The sequence below is a fragment of the Drosophila nasuta genome, chromosome X (assembly GCF_023558535.2).
Source record: "Drosophila nasuta strain 15112-1781.00 chromosome X, ASM2355853v1, whole genome shotgun sequence".
NCBI classification, from domain to species: domain Eukaryota; kingdom Metazoa; phylum Arthropoda; class Insecta; order Diptera; family Drosophilidae; genus Drosophila; species Drosophila nasuta.
Window position 1 is genome coordinate 22,589,824 of NC_083459.1, and position 21,410 is coordinate 22,611,233.

Below are 21,410 nucleotides of genomic sequence, written 5' to 3' on the forward strand. Positions count from 1 at the left end.
CGATTCTTCTACTTACTCATGATCCCGATTGTGCTTGTAGGAATCGCGATAGCGCGTGCGCAAGTTGCGTCTCAACTCGCTGCTCTCGTTCGTGTTGTGGCTGTGGCTGTGCGAGAGGGAAGCCGGGAGGAGCAAGGCCATTTCTGAAAGAAGAGAGTGAAAGAAACATTAGGGAGAATACCAAATATTTTGGAATGAAAATCAATTTGTAAACACGTTGCGTCAAATGTTTGCCATGTCACGTGTGCGATACGAGAGCAAACGAATATGAGTGTGTGTGCATGGAAGTGGAAGTGCGTGTCTCGGCGCCTGAGGTTATGCTACACACGTGTGGCGCGCAATGTTTGCATTGCCGAGAGTCGAGTTAGGAAAGGGAAAACTGTGAACTGTGAACTGCGAGCGAAATCAAAACATGCCATTAGACGGGGGCGACGCAATAACAAAGCGTCAGCTGACAAAGACAACAAACAGCGACAACAGCGAGACGGCTAAGTACGAAAAAGCAGCCAAACAAACGGGTAATGCGAGGCGCCCAACATGCGTAGGAGTTTCTGACAATGCGTGGCGCTCAACGTGCGGAGGAGTTGCTGTTGCAAATGTGCTGCAGGAGTTATGGTGAGTCTGTTTTGTGGTTGCACTCACTTTCATTTAATTATTACTAATTTATCAAGCTTAGGAGTGAAAGATAGATAGAGCCGGAGAGAGAGAGAGAGAGTGAGAGAGAGAGATGGCTGCTTCAGCACATTTTGGAAGAGTTCAAATGCCAAAACATTTTAAGGCTAAACAAATGATGATGGTCTAGGCTTAAAGTATTTTTTAAGAGTTTCTAGCCGAAACGAAAGAGCGAGTGAGACTGGGAGGGAGAAAGAGAGGGACATACTGCACATATGTAATGCATAATTTTGGGCGCCAGCAGCCTCACAACTTATGCAAATTTAACAAGTCAAGGGCCACAGCGTCGCCCACAGCGTGAGAGTGGAAGAGGGAAAGGGGAGAGGGGGACGGGGGTTTACATTTGCATAATCAAATGCCATATTGTTGTGGTACACCTCCCACCTCCCACTTTCCCTCTCCTTCCCTTTCTCCACCCCGTCTTTCTGCTCTGTTTGCGCCGCAGCCTCAGTCACATTTTTCATCTCGGACGATTATCAAGTTGGGCAAGCAGCAGCAAACACACGCGCACCACAAGCACACACACACACATGTGCATGAGGTAGCTTACACACACACACACACACACACAGTTGCCAGTTAATTGGAATTTAGCACATGGCCCGTAATTCACATCCCGTTTGGCAGTCTTCTTAGACTGAGCAAGCGACTGTGTGTGTGTGTGTGTGTGTGTGTGTGTGTGTGTGTGAATGAGTGAGCGAATGAGTGAGTGAATGAGTGAATAAGAGTGTGCAGCAATTATTTTTATAACGTTAATGAGCACTGCGCATTATTGTGGCAGCCGATGGCGACGATGACGATGACGACGTCGACAACGATGACGGCGACGACGATGATGATGGCGACAGTCAGCGCCAAAATTGCGCGCACGTCTGCATTACACTAAGCGACAGAGCATCAACTTTAACTGGATTAAGCATAGTCATGTCTGTTTGTTAGTCTGCCTAATGCACTCAAAAATACTGAAATATACCAAGTAAAAACTTCGATATATTTTCATTGGAATACTAAATTTATACCAAAAATATACCACATATAACATTTGGTATATATTTTAGCACTTTGCTATGTTCTAGTTGGTATATTTTAAGAAATACTGAAATATACCAAACATAATCTTCGGTATGTTTTAATAAGAATAACGAGAAATATAACAATCGGCATATTTTAGTATTTTTACTGTATATAAGCTTCGGTATATTTTTAAAATTTTGCTGAATATCAATATATTATATATCATATTTTTTAATATATTGGAAAACCCTAAAATATACCAAATATTACCTTTCGGCATTATTTAATACACATCATTCGGTATATTTTTAATATTTTCCGTTATATACTAGTGTTTTTTTTGTACATTTTAAGAATAATACCACACTGTTTTGCTGTTTTGTTAGTTTTCTGTTCATGGTTTATGTAAGAAATATTTCGAAAACTTATTTTCTTTTTATAAGCTGTTCAAATTGAATTTCCTAATTTAAATTTAAATCTTTTTATTTTTTCAGCAAACTTTTCTTAAACTTTCCTCGTTGTATTAGTAATTGTCATGCTATGCAATTCTTAATTGCTTGTTAGTCGACTATTTTGGCAAGTGTAGCCATCAGTTTGCGGCAGAGTATACTCGGTATTCTCTCACCTGTAAGTGGCACTGGGCATTTGTAGTGTCACGTCTCCACTTCCAACTTCGCCCCTTCTCATTGCCCCATTCAAAACATTCACACTCCGGAGGAATGTGCGCAATTTATGTGCTGGGAATGTGTGTGTGTGTGGTAAGCGCGTTTGTTTACCTTAATTATTACACACATGCCGAAAAAGGCAACCTCAGAGGGGGCAAGGGGAGAGAGGCAGAAGGAGTAAAAAAAAGAGAGAGAGAGAGAGTGAAAAAGGTGAGAGACAGTATAGCGTATAGCAAAACCTTGTTTGTTAGCAATTAACTTGGCATTACACAATTTTTAATAGCATACTTAAGTGCGCTCCGCTACTTCAACATCTCTCCCTCCCTCTCTTTCTCTATCTCTCTCACTCTATGTTGCATCCTTTCGCTGTAATTCTTTCGCTTTCGCTGTCCATCTTAGTCTCAATCTGCTGTTCAGTCTTCGTTTTCGTCGTCGTCCTCGTCTTTGCATTTACTTTGTCTTCAACGTCTTTATATTGTATTGAATTGGCAACCAGGCCAATTACGCAATCACATACCCTGTAATCTGCAGACGAGTCTGTTAAGCAACGTACAATAAGTGAAGAGTCTTTAGCTAATCGATGTTGTCAACAAAAATTCTATTATTGCAATTGTTTCATTCATTTCATTTGCAGTATCAAAGAAAGTTTCAGTCTAAAAGTAGTTACAGGGTATCTGCTAGGTCAGTCATTGCCAGTTGCAATTAGTATTCTGCCTTTCAATTCAATTTCAATTTTCAATTTCATTTGCAATATAAAAACAAGTTATAGTCTAGAAGTAGTTACAGGGTATCTGTTAGGTCAGTCATTGCCCGTTCTCAGCTGCCAGTCTCCTGGTAATGTAAGCTGCAGCTGCTACAAAGAATGCAATAGCCTTAAAGCTGACGACCCAAGCAATTACATGAGAATAATTGCACCTAAAATACCCTGTAAGCTGTGCTCTGAGAGGTAGTTTGGTTCTTACATTATTTACGAGTTATTTATGCGTTTATGCGAACTTTAAATTCCTCAGAGTTTGTCAAAGTGTTAGATAGCTAAGAGTGTAAACTTAATTACAGGGTAACTCACAGTCCACATAGTCAGTTCAGTTGGCTATTCAATAAGCTGCTGCTGCTGCTGCAAAGTATGCAACAGTTTTAAAGCCCGTGTCACGCTCTGCTTCGCAATTTGCCGCTTGGCTTTGTGCAGTTTCCTTTATTAACTTTGTCGCTTGCTTTGATCCTCTCAGCCCCCCGCTACCCTTTTCCCTACCTCTATTTTTTCGTGCCGTTTTTCTTCTCGTTTTTTTATTTGCCATTGTTGCTATTCGGTTTTATTTTGTTTTGTTTCGTTTCGCTTGGCTTTGTTGCTGTTTCAGCTTTCGCTTTGCGAGCGATTAAATTGCGGATTTCCAGCCATGTTTGACCACAGACCGCCGCTCTCTGTTCTGCTCTCCTCTCTTCTCTCTCCCTTGCCGTGTTGCTGTCCATTGTAATCGACGTTTTAATGCCCTGTAATTGCCTGCGACGCCAAAGTCAAATCCAAAAGCTAAAGCCCAACCCCAAAAGCCAAAGCTGAAACAGAAACTGAAGCTGAAAGTGAAGCCAGCAATTTGGAAGACAAACAACACAAATAGAAACACACAGACATGGATAAACACACATACACATACGCACGCTTAACTACAAAGATACAGCTAATAATAGCAATAGACTTTCGTTCGCTCTATCTCTCTCTCTCTCTGTCTCTTTCTAGTGTGCTTAACACTATAAACAGCTTAAAACAGCATTATGGGTATTAAATTTACGTACGCAACTGCGAGTGCGTAAATGAGCGTGTGTGTCTGTGTGTGTGTGTCCGTGTTGATGTGCTTGATAATTAGTGTATACGCACAGCGCACAAAAAGTGTTGCCTACTTTTGTGGGCAGTGCGAGAATCACGCATAAAATCACAAAAAGTGTTGCCTACTTTCGAACGCAATTCGAAAATCAGTCCACTATGGTCCAGGAGACCACTTTTTGTGGCATTTATTAATAACTCCTGAACTAGATAAGATTTTTAAATGCGGTTTTTTTATTTTAACTAAGGAAGGTCCTTAGAATAAATTTGGAAATGTAGGCGTGTCCACGCCTACGAGAAATATTTTGTTTTTTAAGAAAATTTTTTTTTCATATGCGGATTATTAAAAAAATTAAGAATTTTATTAACTCTGACATAGATTTGTGGTGTTATTCTATTAACTTTTCATTATTTTAACTTCAGATCATAAAAAATAGAGTTTTTTGCTGGCTTAAAAAAATTGCTCATTGACATACGCTCCATATTATTAAAAGGTTAAGACACAGTGGAAAATCATTTTTTGTTAAGCGTTTACCTCTAATTAAAATATATTTATTGATTATAAGGCTATATACATCTGTAAAATCAAAATTATTATAATTTTCAGCATTATCATGCACAGCAAAACTAAACACATTCTCTGCGGTCGCCTTACATAGCCAAAAATCCTCTCGCCAACTCTTAAATTCCACTTGGCATGTTTAATTTCATTTGCTTTACTATATAGAGTTCCCATTCAAGATCGCTAATATCAGCAGAGCCATATTTTGCTCATTGAAACCGACTTAAGATGTCTAACATTTCATACAATTTGTTGTACGATTTGACCAATATTTTCCATTTTATTAGGTAAAATTGCTGTTTACGTACTCATATCAATTACTACCTATAGCCATTCCATAATACTTAACAAAAAAAATCAACTTTGCATTTTTTTCTCAACATTAATTTTCATATAACCTTTAACTCTGCATTTTTGCAATTGAGGTTATGGTCTATAAATGCAAATTAAAAAAATTGTGGTCATTTGTGGATGTGGAGACTATATACAATTGATCAAGAATTAATTTATCTACAACACACAATACGTTTCAAGGTCAAATGAGGTCGAAAGACACTTTGTTCAGCTTCTGGAAAATGAGACTTAAGTGCAAATTTGCACTTGCTTGAAGACAAACTTTTACACATCACTACTAAGACATCACAACGACTTGAGACATTTCACATTACAAAACACGTAGTACAAACCCCAATTATTTGAATTCATCACAAATTTTAGTCAAATTAATGTTTTCTTTGAAATTATTGAATATTGAAAATTGCACGTAGAAATGCACTTTTCCACTGCACGTGCTTTTGTTGACAAACGGCTTACTTTAACAGCTGATTTCGCGAAAGTGGCGCTATCTATGCAAATTCTTGGTATGCAACATTGATGGTCAGTCTGTTTCTTGTAGAATGCGATCAAAACCTCGATGATATATTAACTTTTAAAAAATGGATTAATGCCAACAAAAGTGGTCGGCTGGACCATAGTGCAGTCGCTTACTGCAATCGTAATCGGCTGCTCTACACCAAAAGTTCGCTATGACGAATAACGAATGCAGTTGCAGCTGTTAATAAACTGCAATTTAATGCTGCAGTTAATTTTACTATCGCGGTGAAAATCTGTGCACTTCGGAGGGATTAAATCGCATTCACCGTTAACACTTGGCAAAGCTCTCGACATTTTTGTTATGTATGTGTCTTTATTACGAACTACTTTCGTGCAGCTCTTAACTTTCAGCTTTCATTCACTTCAATTTGGCGCTAAACTCTCATTAATTAGATCCTTTATGTGCTTTGGCTTTAACACCCTCATGCACGTGTCCTGTCCTGTCCGGTTTGGTTGTGTTTCTTTTCTATCCTTTTGCGCCATGCAGGTTATGCAGAGAGCTAAACAATTTTTTAATGGCTGCAATCAAAGTTTTAATTAAACGCTTAAAGAGAGACAGAGAGAGAGCGGACAGAGAGAAATAAACGAAAAATAAACGCGGACCACAAGGATAACTAAATTCAGCTAAAGCTAAAGCTAAAGCCAACGCCGCAAACAGCAGAAGGGGGGTGAAAGGCGATGCAGGCACGTGCAAAGTAGGCGGGGCGGAGGAGGGGCGAGGCTAATGGAGCGCAGGCGACCCAAAACATAAACAAAAACAGCAAACTTCTGCTGCGATTTTTAATAGTTTTTGTTGTTGTTTCTGCTTTTACGTCTCTCTTTTCGTTTCGCTTCGCTTCGTTTGTTTTTTTGCTACTGCATTCTGTTTGCTCTTTGCATCGGGGTTTTTTTTTTCTATGCTGCACTTTGAGGGCGGCACAGGAGGCGTGGCCATGTGTGTGTGCCGGTGGCGACACTTAGCCAAATATAATATGGCTTTTATGTCAGCCACTTGCAGAAAATTGCTTTGGCTTTCGCTTTGGCTTTCGCTTTGCCTGCCGCAATGCTCGAGGAGGCGACACTCGAGTGTCGAGAATGGGGCGAAGGGGAGAAGGGAGGCGGGCAAAGGGGGGGGAGACAGATCGTCGCAACTTCGCAAACACGTGCGCTGACTTCTTGCGCAGTTTTTTGGCCCTCAGTTTTTGCCTGCTGCAATTGAAGAGATGCACACAAAACGTAAGTGAAGCATGATCTCTCTCTGATACCCTGTAAGAGGTACGCTTAGTTCTAAATTCTGCCAGCGTGTGATGCTTCCTGTCATTATGCAGCACTTAATGACAGACCAAATAACTTTAGTTTTTATGATTCTTGCAAATTTGGTTACGATTATATAAAAATTGTTTAAGATATTTAAGAAAATCTTTTGCATGAGAAGCAACGTCTACTTAGTTGCTTTAGCTGACAATCTATTATAATTTGTACTATATTAATATACCAAATATAACATTTGGTATATTTTAGTATTTTTGTGGTATATTCTTAGACTTCTTTGGTTAACAGTTTGTCATTGCTTGCACATACTTTGCACATCTAATATAATGCTAATATACCAAATATGTATTTTGGTATACTTTAGTATTATTTCAGCATTTTAATTTGGTATATTTAAAATTATTGAATTAATAATCTGGTATATCTCACATATCTCACAGTCGAGCACACTCGCCAGTAGCTTTTTTACTTGTTCTCTACTGAATTTATTTATTTTTTGTTAATGTAGAATAAGTTGCTAATAAAACACTAAAATAATTATGTCGGTGAATAGAAAATCGAGAATGTAAATAGTTTAGTTTAGTTATGTGGATCTCTCACTCTGTTTTTCTATACCCATTGGTTTAATTTTATAATAAGTTTAAGAAGAAGTTCTGTAAATCCAAAATAAAGTAAATGTACAAAACAGGCATACCCTTTGCCGGCTTGTCGTAGAGGGTATCAGCAGTAGATGCGCTGCATCAAAATGTTGCATACTTCGCGGCGCTGGCAACAATGCAATTCGCGCCAAGTGCGCACTAAGTGTATCAACATATCAACATGCCCATCAAATATGCACAGCGACAAAAAGGGAAAGAGACAGAGTGAGAGAGACGGAGAGCGAGAGGTAGCAAATGCCATAAGAACAGCTGCTTTATAAATTATTTGCTCTATGTAAGTGCATGTTTTTCAGTGTGGTTCATATTAAATATAAACAGCGTATTCAAATAGAAAGACACCTCGAAATTTAAGCATCATTTTTAGGGTAGCGAACGTCCTTAAAAAGGAAGCAATGCGAATGTATTCAGTTTTTTCATGGCTATGTTATGGAATGCGCTTTGGCAACCTTAGAAAGGAGTCCTCTAAAAATAACTCATTTCACTTTTTTTAACTATAAATCACAGACGTTCTTCAAGTACGGCATCAAAGATCTTGCTTTAAAATGTCGAAGCATTGCCAAAACACATTTGATTTAAAAAAAAAATCGAATTTTCGAACGTTAAATACCTAACAATGCTTTGAACTAAGCTAAATATTTGAAAGAATGTTATAAATGAAATATATATAGTAAAATTGTAAGTCAGAGAAGAGCTTCTATATAAACATTGATATATGGTGAGTCGAGTGTACTCGACTGTGAGCTACACGCTACTGATTTTCTTAAAATATACCGAATTAATATACTGAAACAAAATACTAAAATAATAATACCAAAGGTAAAATGTGGTGAAAAATAAAATATATAAAATATACTTTAATATACCAAAGGTTATACTTGGCGAAAAATACGGAGCTTTACCAAAGTTTAAATTTTGTAATAAAAAATACTAAAGTATATTGAAGGTTATATTTGGTAAACTTTAACATTTATCAGTATATTAGGTAGAGACGGACATGGCATGGTATAATACTGAAGCTTATATTTGTTTTAAAATACTAAAATATATCGAAGTTTATATTTGGTAAAAATACTGAAATTTCACAGCCACAATATCAAGATATATAATCTTCATTATGCGCCAAGGTTTTCATATACTGAATGTTATATTTGGTTTATTTAGCGGTATATTAGACAGACTAAAAGACGGACATGTCTTTATCAGAATATATATTATATACTTTATGGGCCGAAGGTCTCATATGCCAACGGTTATGTTTGGTAAGTTTTAGTATTTTCCACAATATTTGACAGACTAAAAGATGGACTTGGCTATATCGCCTCAGCTAATCATGGGTTGAAAGTCTCATATACCGAAGTTAATATTTGGTATATTTTAGCATTTTGAAGTATATTAAACAGAGAGACAAATGAATTTAGCTACGTTGCCTCAGTTAATCAAGAATATATATATTTAATGGGCGTGCAGGCAAAGTTATTGTGCCTTCTCATATTGCTGCTGCTCTGCTGCCTTCTATTCTAATATAGAGCTGGTCAGAGAACTATGAAATTGCTTGCATTTTGCCGTTTATCCATCACAATGGCGTCGCCGTCGTTGTCGCATTTCTAATTCTATTTATTGCAATCTGGTCTAAGTCAGCGGGATGCGCTTTTAATTAACATCTGCTGTCAGCTTCATTCAGAGCCACTCAGCTTTGCTCTATTCAGAGTCGTAGTTGCAGTCGCAGTCACAATTGGGAATGGAATGCGAGTGCGCGACCGTTCACCTTGCAACACGCCGCTGCATGCAACACACTTTTAATTAAAAGTGCATTTCATTAAAAGCCCCCCCAAAGTGTGTCTAGCTGTGTGTGTGTTGTTACTTACCACGCAAAATCTTCTTATCGCGATGGCCATGACAGCGATATCCCTGGCAGGCGCGCTTCTGGAGGAGCGTGGGGCAATGTTTGCCCCCGTTTTGGGCCGCCTGAAGGATTTGGCGCGTGCGCTGCATCATCCCGCTGCCGCAGCTCTTGTCGCACTCGCCCCAAGCCCCCCATTCGCCCACTTGGCAGTCCAGCACTGCAACGAAACAAAGAGAGAGAGAGAGAGAGAGCATTAGACCTGAGACAGAGAGAGTAGAGAGCTTAGCTCGATATTCAAATACATGGAATTCGAAACACAGTAAAGCTGACGCCTGTGAAATAAACTCGATTTAATTAAGAGATTTGTTTTCATTCACTCATTCAATTACTTGAGCAAACGTCGTTGCGGCAACTTTATTTGCATTTCAAATGCATTTTCTTTCCATTAGTGCAATGCTTGTAAAAATATGTTTTCGTTTTCCATTCAACTTTGCTCTCTTGCAATACATTTAACATATATATTGGAGCTCCACTGTGCTTCGCATTGCATATGAGTTGCAGCTTGATTTTCAATTAAATGCGACTTTGGCTGCCGTTGGCCGTTCGTTATCGCGATTTACAATTCTAGTTGCGAATGCAGAGAATGAAGAGAGAGAGAGAGAGAGAGAGGCCAACACACAATCGCAGTTGGTCAAAATTCCTGCTGCTGCTGCATTTGGTTAACTGCAGCAAGATGACGTTCAAGTTTCTTAATTAAAAAAATACGCAGACCGGCAAAATTAATTAAAATCCATTTGCCTTGATTACACACAGCGCTCCTTCGGCTTTGGTTTCAGCGTTTTCAGCTTTTTGGTTTATTATACCCGCTACCCAAAGGGTAGAAGGGTATTTCAACTTTGTGACTCCCTGGAATGTATGTAACAGGTAGAAGGAGCCATCTGTGACCCTATAAAGTATATATATTCTTGGAGACTATCTCAGAGACTATAAGAGATAGACCTCTTATTCTTTTTCGACAGTTTCAAGTTTGTTTCAAATTTTTGGCACTCCCACTTCCGCCCCTCGCAAGTCGTTAAGCATCTTATAACAATCGCAGTTTTGAAACTAGAGTAGCGACGATTTAGTACATACAATAAGAACTATATAGTACATGATTCCTGATTGATTGTGGTCGGATCAAAATTGAAAGTTATTTAAGAAATACTTCCGCATGACAAATTACGGATATTAGCTGCTTTGGCTGCAATATGGTATATTTTTACCTCTCTGGTATATTTTGAATGTAGTTCTTCATGGATATACATATGTATCAAATATCTTCGGTATATTTTCAATATGATTTCGGTAAACTAATTTGGTATATTTTTTAACTGATATGGCTGACCATCTTTTTCGAACTCTGGAATATTTTTAATGAAGTCCTATACCAATATAACATTATAGCCTTTCATATATTTTTGGTATTTTTGTGAAATATTAATTTAGTATATTTCAAAATTAATACTGCACTAGCATTAATTACATTACCGAGTATAGCCGTTGGAATATTTTCAGTATGTTTACGGTATATTAAATTGGATATTTCCCTAAATTAATACCACACTATTGTGTTTTATTCCAAACGGGTAGCGCGTATCTCACAGTCGAGCACACTCGATTGTAACCTTCTTACTTATTTAAGCTTTGACTGCGGCTTCGACTTTGGCTTCAGCTTAAACGTTGGCTTTTAGCTCTGTCGCCCTGGCCTGGATGTTAATCAAAACGAACTCTCCTCCTCCTCCCACCTCCCACAAAAAAAAGCGGCGCTAATGAAGCCACAAAAAAAAGCGTCGAGTAAAACCAATTTTCAATTCTCGCGTGTTCTACAATTTTGAAATATTTCTCCCATTTTTTTTGGTTTGTGTTGGCTGGTTGACTTTAAGTTCGATTTAAAAGCAAAGCGTTTAATGCCCCCAGAGAGATTATGGACAGACATGTGCAAATTATTTGCAAGTGTCCTGCGGCCAAATGTGGCCAAAAAAGATATTCTCCAAAGTATTTCTTGTGGCGCAGATTTGCTGGCTGCCTGGCAATTTCGTTCAGTGCATTGCCACGCCCCTCACCGCTCCGCACCGTCCAATGCCGCTGGCCACTCCCGCCACAAAGGCAATTTATATTTTCATTTTCATTTTCGTTTTCGTTTCGCCTTCTTTTTGCACAAGTTTTCCCCCAACACATTTTACCCATTTGCCTTTCATTGTGGCCGGGCGCGAAATTAGCAAAATGCAAGCAAAAAACAATTGCACTACGGCGCCAAAGCGAGTGTAGTCGACATGGCAAATACCCTGTAAGTTTACTTATTTACGATTTACCTCACTTACAACAGCGTCTGTTTGATTTATCACAAAATAACAAAAAGAGAGTAAAATTTCATTTAGAAGTTGACATTTTTTTAAATACTTTTGAGATCTTTATTTAATTTCATCGAATACTTTAATATGTTTCTATTGGTCTCTACTCATTTTTTTTTTGTAATATACTCTGATGATCTCAAATAAAAGAAATCAACTATTTTAAAGAGAAATATGAAAGCCTATTTCTTTTTTTCTAGCAGAGGTAGAATTTGTAAATCAAAGTACTAATAAATAATTGTAAATAATTCTAATTTTATTATAAAAATTCTAATTGTAATTGTATTTTTCTATTTTCGAAGAAGTTTTCTTTAACAAATGATTTTGATTTCAACGCTGAGCAACTATTATTCGTTAAAAGTATTTTTTCTATGGTTGCTCCAGTCAGTCAGCCCGCTTTGGGTGTGTACAGGGTATATATTATAGCTGGGAGTCCAAACAAAGCGCTGGGATAATGAAACTAAGTGCAAGCGGGCCACGAGGAAAGCAAACGAGGGAAAGGGGTTGATAAGCATAAAACTAAAGTAGTTAAAATTATGATTGCATTGGCTGCTGTTGCTGTTGCTGAAGGGCTCCACCCGGATGAGAGAGAAGGGAAAGGGCAGGGCAAAGTGTTTAGCATATTGTGTGCAAGCCATGAATGCGAATGAAAACAGCAGCGACAGCGGGAGAGAGAAAGGAGAACCACGCAGAGAACCCACAACGAACAGCGAATCGAGCAGCGAATGGAGCAAAACTTTGCCAAGGAGTTAACGGATGATTTCGCCTGCTAAAGAGGGGGAAGGAGAAGAAGAAGGAGCAGCCTTAGGCTAGAGCCCTGGAGGAGAACTGAAGCAGAAGCAGAAGCCCAACCCTGTTCGGGGGTTTGTTGTGGCAATAAATGGCATTATGCTGCTTAGCAATCATGCGACTGGATTGCTGTAGTTGCTGCAACTGAATGTTGACTGTGGACCGTGGACTGAGAACTGTGAAGTTTCGGAGGGAACTGCAAATTAGATGGACAGTGAGTGCAGATGCCTCGACGGATTGCGAGTCCATTTTTCTCTCGCACTTTTTGCCTCCGAGCCATATCCTTTTAACCAGACGGGCCATTTGCCTGGCATTTAGCGACAGTCAACTGCCAACAGTCAACAGTCAACAGCCAACGGCTAAAGAGCCAACTGCCAACAGTTGAATGTCGTCAAAGGATTATGATAACGCCAGGCGACGCCTGATAATAATGATAATGCTGATGGTAACGACAATAATCGCTTAATGGCATCACAGCTGATTCCCCGATGGACAGATAATGTGAGAGATGAGATTGTGCAGCTGCACATTGTTGCCAAACTTCAGTCGAGGGGACCGCGAATGCTTCATTATTAATGGTGTTTAAGTAGCAACTTGCTGAACATGCAGGAAGCGCACAGTGTTGCCAAACTTCACTTACATTCGGCAGAGAGTTAAATTGTACTAAATATAATTTAAATTTAAAATGAGACTATTGCAAATGTAAGTCATTTTATTTATATTTTGTTGACTAATACTTTGTTACTGTAAAGCAAATCTAGGAAAATAAGCAAAATATTAACTAAATATGTCATTAAGTTTTCTTTTGCTGACTTTTTACAAATTAAAATAACCCTTAAGCTTAAACTCCCGAGCTAATTATAAAAATTTTCTTATATTAAATAAGTATAAACAATCATAAGTACTTATGACTGCTGCTGTTGAAGTTCTGTTCACTCGTAACTGCAGTGTTGCCAAACTTCAGCTTGCAGCATCGATAACTGCATCGATAGGCACGCACTGTGAGAGAAGAGAAGTGGCAGCAAAGTCCTTATGCGGCACATGCAAATGCCACCATTGTCTCAAAGTGCGAATTAAGCATACCAATGCAGAGTCAGAGATTTGCTGTTGCATCTCTATCGCTCACTCTCACTCTCCCTGTCCCTTCTATTGGTGTTCTCATTACGCATAATGGGGAAGCTGGGCTGCTTGGCAGCACATAACTCAATGTCGCTGAGCTGAGCTGGTTGCGGTGTTGCGGAGGCAACTGTAACTGTTACTGCAACTGCAACGGCAACTGCAGCTGTTGATGCGTTTCCTCGACAAGAGTTGCCAGAGCAAAAGGGCAAACAGCAAATGCGACTACATGACCAAGGAATGCTGCGAGTTCGAGGGATGCGGCACGGAAATAAACACAGCTTGGTTATTTGTGGCCAGCGAAGTGAAACAAATGGCCCCAAAATGTTGACGTTGTTATTGCACTCGACATTGTCGTTGGTACTCTGCGTCTTGCAGTTGCCTAAGTTGCTGCTGCTGCTGTTGGTGCTGCGATTGTTTTGAAGAGCCAAAAATCCTTGGACTATCGACTTTCACCCAGTTGCACCAGCTCGCCCTTTGTTCCACATTCCTTTCTTAGCATGTGTGTGTGTGCGTGTTTTTACTGCATGTGTCAAGTCAAACAATTGCTTTTGACAAACTCAAGTGCAGCAGATAAAGGGATAAAAAGTTGCATCGCTTTTACTCTTCACGATGGCCAAACGATGCTCGGCTCGCCTTTCAAAAATGCCGTGACATTGTTGTTGGCGAAGTGTGTCAACAGCGCTTAATTTACGAGTGAAAGGCTATCTAAACTTTATTTGGCCTGCGATGCATCAATACATCGTTGTTTCTTCGGCATGCAATGTTGCCAAATTTCAAAGCGACTATGAAGATTGGCAACAGCGCCTTACGAACTGCAAAAAAATATGTTTAACGGCATATATCGAATAAACTGTAGTGTTGACAATTTGCAGTAGCTGCTAATGCGATTTAGTTGTTTTGTGTTGCACTGTTGCCAAACTTCATTGGAGGCCACAACTAAGTAGTTGCGGTCACTTTGAGCACTACTAATTCGCGTATTTTGGTCACAGCAGCTTTGTTCTTTCGCCCCCCCAAACAAAACTTGCAAATTGCTGCAAACTTTTTGCGACAGAGCTTTTGCTAAGCTTCTCTGGCGCTGCACAACAAAGTTTGCTTTGTGTTGCGTTCATGTAGCTGTTGCTGTCAGGCGCAAGAACTGAGCAGTAACCCGAAAAAAAACGAACGAACGAAACTTTCAATAACTGATATTGCTTTGCTTTTGCCTAGTTGTCAACACTGTCAACTACAAGCAGCCAGCGCAAAGGCAACGGCAATGGTAAAGGGACGAAGGCAGGACAAAAGGTTGCTTTCAATGCTTTCGGTGTTGCCATAACAATAACTAAAACTTGGCCAAAATACTTTGGCTTTGTTAACTTTATCGGCCATAAGTTGGAGTTGTTATAGTCGTGTGTGTGTGTGTGTATGGAGAGAGTGTGTTATGTGAGTCCTTTGTCGCTGTCGTTCATATTAGCCACAATTTGCTGTTCAAATTGGATACGAGCTGTGTGTTCTGTGTAGAATGCGGTTCGTCAGCTGCTGCCAAATGAATTTTTAATTATTTGGCAAGTGGCGGGTGGCATTTGCCGAAATTGCGCAAATAATTCAATAAAAATGTACAATTGGAATTGCAATTACATTTAGCATATATACAATTCGTCGTACGTGGCGTATGCGCGATATTTCGCCAACGCACTATTTTCGCTGGCATTTAAGATTGCAATTACAGGCCCAGCCAAACACCACACACACACACATATACACACATGTGTGTGTGTGCCAAAATATGTTGTAATTAATAAACGAGGCAAAGCGAGAGGAAGGAGAACGAGGAGACAGAAAAATAGCAGCTCGTGTTGATTGCCAATATTCAGTGAGAGCAGCTCGATTCGACTCGTTATCCTTGTGAATTACACAAATTTGTCCTCATTTATATATGTGTGCATGTATTTTTAACAATGTGGCAAATGGTTGACGCTTCCCCTTCTCACTCCCTCTCCCTCTTCTCTTCTGCTTTGCGCAGCTATTGCAGCTGCCTGAAGTGCCACTTGGCGTCTAAGCACTTGGCAACAACTGTAACAACGAGAACGCACAACAACAATAACAACAACAACAACAACAACAAACACATCAACAACAACAACACTAACAACATTTGCATATAGCAGCCCAATGGCCACTTAGTCGACCCTTTAAGCGCCACATTACGTTTTATTTGCCAGCAATGGAAATGGAAATGGATCCCCCTTAACATATTTGCTCACATACACAACCACTGTGCGGTGACCACAGTGGGCGCAATTAGTTTGCATACTCGTTGATACTGTCAGGCAATCCGATTCAAGTGTCTTTACTGATATTAAATTCTGTTGAACTCGATCAGCTTTAATCTATGACTATTCTTGTTCCCTCATTTGAGTATCTACTAAACTATTAAATTAAAGTATAAAATACGCTCTATAAACTTGAATTTGAAAGCGCCTGAAAGCTCCCTTATTGAAATAAGATAATTCATTCAAGTAGATTTACTTATGCTCAATGTTGTTTAACTTTATCAGCTTGAATCTTTGGCTATGATTTTGAGTCATTCATTCATTCACATGTCGTTGATAAACATAAATATTAAATTCTGTTTTACTTTATCAGCTTAAGCTTTTGACTATTCTTTTTTAATTTAATTCCATTTTATCATTTGAATATCCACTAAGTTATGAAATTCTTAATTTTAGTTCATTTTCTACTCTTCATCGCTCTACAAACTTTCGTCGCTTTCAGTAACTTAAAATCATATGAATGCTCTTTCAACAAAACGAGATTAATTCATTCAAGTATCTTTACTGATATAAAATTCTGTTCAACTTTAGCAGCTTGAATCTTTGACTAGTCCTTTTTCCCTCATTTGAATACCTATTAAATTATGCAATTATGAAACTAGCTTTATTTTTCACTTTACTTTGCTTTACAGATTTTCTTTACCTTGAAAGCGCCTGAAAGCTCTCTCAATAAATGCCGCGTCGCTCATTTAATTTTGTTTGATGAATGGGTTTCGTTTACGTAAATATTATATTTTTGCACAATCTTTAGCTGCTTGCAGCCAGTGTGCCCGTTTTGTGTTTTGTGTGGCGTTTAAAAAGCGCACATAACCTCATTCGAGTAATTTAATAAATTGAGAAATATGTTTGTTTATTTTTTATGTAGAGCAACAACTTCTTGGGAGGCTCATGGCTAGTAAGCACTTTATGCTGCCTGCTTTCGACTCCCCTCTGCCTTTCACTCGTTGCTTGAGTGAAGTCGAGGTCCATGAGCAGCGAGCGGCGAGTGGCGAGTGGCGAGAAGAGAGCAGCGAGCAGCGAATGGGTTACTTTGAGTTTGCCTTTGGCTTTGGCCTGCCAAAGTTATAATAGCCCTTTGCGACAGGCTCTAATACACACAAACACAAACACACACACACATACAGCATAAAAAGTGAGTGCCTCCCACACACACACCCACACACACATATGTACGAATCTCGTAAATGGGAAATGGAAGGACAAATGAAAGCCAACGACAATTGCAATGTGGGGCTTGTGTGTGTCAACGTGTCAACACTTAATGTAAATTACAGTTTGCCAACCACAACCACAGCGATAGAGAGCAAGAGAGAGAGAGAGAGAGAGAGAGAGGGTGTGGGAGAGAGAGAGAGAGAGAGAGCGAGAGGGAGAGAGCGACGCACTTGTTTGACACTCCAATTACCTAGACGACGACGACCTCGTCCCATCGTCCTTCCCGAAACTATTTCGCTTTGGCTTTCGTCCGCGCTGTTTTATGCTCATAAGTATTTAATGCGACCTTCTGCCAACCACCCCTAACAGCCTACCCTCCACTCCCCGCCCCACCCCTCCCCACCCTTCACTCAGCCACCCTGCTGTCAAGGACATTGTTTTGTGGTCTGTGTTAATGGCAATTAAAGTGACTTGTGATGACTTTAAGCGCCTCGAAACACTTTGCGTTCACTTTTACTGCCTCGACTTCGGTTTCGGCTTCGACTTCGACTCGATTTGGCCTATCTCCCACATATCTTTCGGTAATATCTGACACATGTTATTGGGTGTAAAACAATTACCTATTCCACTGTTTAAATAAATTATTCATTCATTCGTTTCACTTTTCTGTCACGTTAATGTCTACAATAACCGACTAACAACAGCGGCAGCCAATCATAAGAGTAGCATGATAATGGAACTAGAAAATAATTCGAAAATATCACTTTGTCTCAACTCGAATTTAAGTTTTTTTCACTATCATATTATTGAAACTCTATCTTCAATTAATATTTGACTTATATGCTTGAGTATTCCATAAACATATTCGCTTTAAACTTCTACAAATAATGAAAAATATAATTCAAAAATAAATCTCAATTTAAACTTTAATTTTGCTCTTTAGCAAATCATTTACTTTGATGCAAGATAATGCCAAATTAACATTATTAATTCATCCCAAGAATATATCAAATAAATGTGAGACATACTTCGTAAATTCTCTCTTTTCTTTGCTGGCATTTGTAATTAAAGTCACATGGATAACAGACATCACATATAACAAAAAAGGAATCTGTGCAAAATGCTCGACTTAGTTTCGCAGACTATCAAAATGCAGTTGTGGAATTGAGTGTAATTCGAGTGTGCAGGCAAATTACAATTGTGCTAATGGACTCTGTTCAGAGAGCAACGCATAGCAGCTCAAGTCATGGCTAAAGGGTCAAAGGTCGAGCCTGAAGTCAGGAATAAGTGCCTCAATGAGGCATGAATGCAACAAATGCAACTAATTTGACCGCAAGCCGTCTAAGCCAAGATGCTACAAATTGCCCAGGCTCCCACACACACACACTAGCACACTTATAGTCACACACACACACACACACATGCACACAGACGCTGTCAATGGCAATGGGTCGAGGAGCAAGTGAACTGCAATAAATTGTTGAGATTTTGTTCAGTTTTTGGTACCCAAATGTGGTTGCCCACAATGAGCCTTTGATTGTCTCTGTCTCTGTGTGTGTGTGCGTATGTGTGTGTGAGTAAGTGTGTGTGAGTGAGTCTGATAAAACTCGAAATATATACGCTTCGTTTGGCAAATCGAATCTTTGGCCCTGGCCAATCTTTAATCGAGCAACAAATGAAATAAAATACTAAACGAACTTTCGATGCTCTGCAGCCTGTTGCAAGCTCATTACAACACTCCCAATGCAACACTCTGTATACAGGATATTGAACAGAAAAAAAATAAGAAAGAATCAAGCGAATCGATTTGGGTTCGAGCGACAAAATTGAGATGCGAACGTTGCAGGCGGCAATTAGATTGAACCGCGTTGCGAACTTTGCTTCGCGTTCTGCTCGCCACAATGCAAAAAGCGCAAAATGTCAACCAGGCAACTGCCAGCTGCAAACGGCATAACAATAATCCAAAAGAGAATACAAAAAGTGGTAAGTAAGCAACAGTCGGGTGCACTCGACTGTGAGATATCCGTTACCCCCAATATTGAGGTATTTACTTTAAAATATACCAAATTAATACTGCAAGTATAGCAAAGGCTATATATTTAATAAAAACAAAACAATGCAGTATTATTCTTAAATATGCCAAATTAATACACCGCAAAAATACTAAAATAATAACAATTATAATAATAGTTGAATTGATATATTACCACATTCAAAATATACCATAGTGTACAAAATGTACAAGATTGCTAAAGTAGTCTACAGTTATACCAAAATAATATACCACAAAAATACTAAAAATATACTATATGCTACATTAGGTATATTTATTTATGTAGTACAGCTTTCAAAATAAATCGTTAATTTTAAAATATACCAAATGGATATACCACAAAAATACTAAAAATATATCATAGGTTATATTTGGTATATTAATGTAATACTCAATACAAATTATATCAGATTGTCAGCTAAAACAACTAAGACCAGACGGACAGACCGACGGCCGTGGCTATATCTTCTCGGCTGATCAATAATATAAATACATTATAGGGACGGAGATGCCTTCTTCTAACTGTTACATACATACGATAGAGACACACATTTTTAATACCTTTCTTCCCTATGGTAAGCGGGTATAAAAAAGAAGAGAGGCGAGCAGAAGGAATGCGGCGTCGAGTCCTGGGCTAGAGAACGTGGTAACGACAGGACAAGGGGACAAGAGGACGACAGGTCGACAGGACACGCGTTGCTGTCGTCGCCCGCTCTAATGAATGCAATTTATGCCAGCGCTGACACAAACTTCGCACTCTATCAAACGGGACGCGACAAGTTCTCGCCTCGCCTTGCCTCGCCTTTGCCTCCCCTCGACTGTGGTCACTGCGAGGTGTTGCATGCTGCATGCTGCAGGTGCCACAGCGGATTCAATTCCACAACAAAGTGGGTCGATTTGCATGCTATTCCTATTCTTCATCTCTGTGCAACCGCAGAGCTGTTCAAGTGTATGTGTGTGTGTGTGTTGGGGGCATAATAGAGTTATGCAAATGGAAGAGCAGCTGCGACCGACCTTCTTCTGGTCGTATTCCTGTTAATCGCTAATCGAAACGTGAAACCTGAATCGAACTCGACAGCTAATCGCCTGAGCAACAACAGCAATAGCAACAGCAACAGCAACTTTGCCCACAACTCTTCACTTTTTTCCGCAAAATAAGCAAATATAATGTGTCCCTCAGGGGACAGAGAAAACTCCCCAGCGGAGTGCATTCGATGTGCGGTGCCTCGTTTGCTTGACAATCATTACGGACAATCGACTTTAATACAGAGGGAATTTCTCATCAAATTGAGCGGTAAAATTGACAAAAGCCGAAAGGGTTGTGCAAATTATTATTGCTATTATTACGACTATTACAAGTTGGGCAAGCGATGCGAGCTCTAAATCATTTTGTAGAAGATTACCCTCTCGATGGGGGAAGAAAAAAAAGGAAAACCCTCCTCAAAGAAGGAGCAGGATAAAAGGGGTGATGCCTGGGCATAAATTATAGCGCACTTTTAGGTGTCTGCTCGGGTTGTTCTCTGCAGCTTTCTGTGGCTTCCTCTCTCCCAGTTTATCTATTAACTGACCCAAAGTCTGTGTGGGTGTGTGTGTGTGTAATCGCTTGCACTTGCAGGCATAAATTTATGTTTAATAAAAACAAGTTTTTTTGTGCTGAGGAATGTGTGGCGAGCAAGAGAACGAAGCGAGAGCCGAAAAAGAAATCATAATAAATATGTAAAGTAGCCGAAAAGTATGCAAATAAACGCTGTGATTGCCTCGAACTTGGACTTGGCTTTTATGCATCAACATGCGCCTTGCCCACATTCTAATGTATGTTGTTGCTTGCCCCCCCCCCCCCATTCTAAGTGGCAGACGGAATGAAAGACGTCCCACGCAGCTGCCAAGCGTCTGCTCTCTGGTCTCTCACTCTCTCTCTCTCTATCTGGTTGTGTCGCCATTGTCTGGGCCACTTTATTTGCCTTGTGCGGTTACGGCAAATTGATTTTTGTGCGCTCAATTTATGTATTTCTTTAACATCAACTTTCCACTCTCTCGCTCTCTGCATGCGACGCCATCTTGATATTAAAATTGTGCTGCATACTTTTGAGAGCAATTGCCCTCGCTCACTCACTCACAGCAACATAACTCGTTGCCGAAAGCAGACATTGCAAATCAATTGACTGTAAAATGGCATGAATTAGTCGCAACTTAATGCAGCAGCTGCAGATCAAAAGCGAAAACCGAAGAGAGAGAGAGAAAGC

At 39.5% G+C, this 21,410-nt stretch overlaps 1 protein-coding gene across 3 annotated transcripts in view; it reads right to left on the bottom strand.

Annotated features, from left to right (window-relative positions):
- LOC132796304 (uncharacterized protein DDB_G0271670) overlaps positions 1-21,410 on the bottom strand; it is a 103,062-nt gene that overhangs the window by 13,695 nt on the left and 67,957 nt on the right. For all 3 annotated transcript variants that reach the window (XM_060807429.1, XM_060807430.1, XM_060807428.1), the window contains 2 exons: positions 9,378-9,572; positions 17-143 (listed from right to left, as the gene is read on the bottom strand). In XM_060807429.1, the coding sequence (XP_060663412.1) occupies positions 17-143; positions 9,378-9,572 (322 nt within the window). The remainder of the gene's footprint in view (positions 1-16; positions 144-9,377; positions 9,573-21,410) is intronic.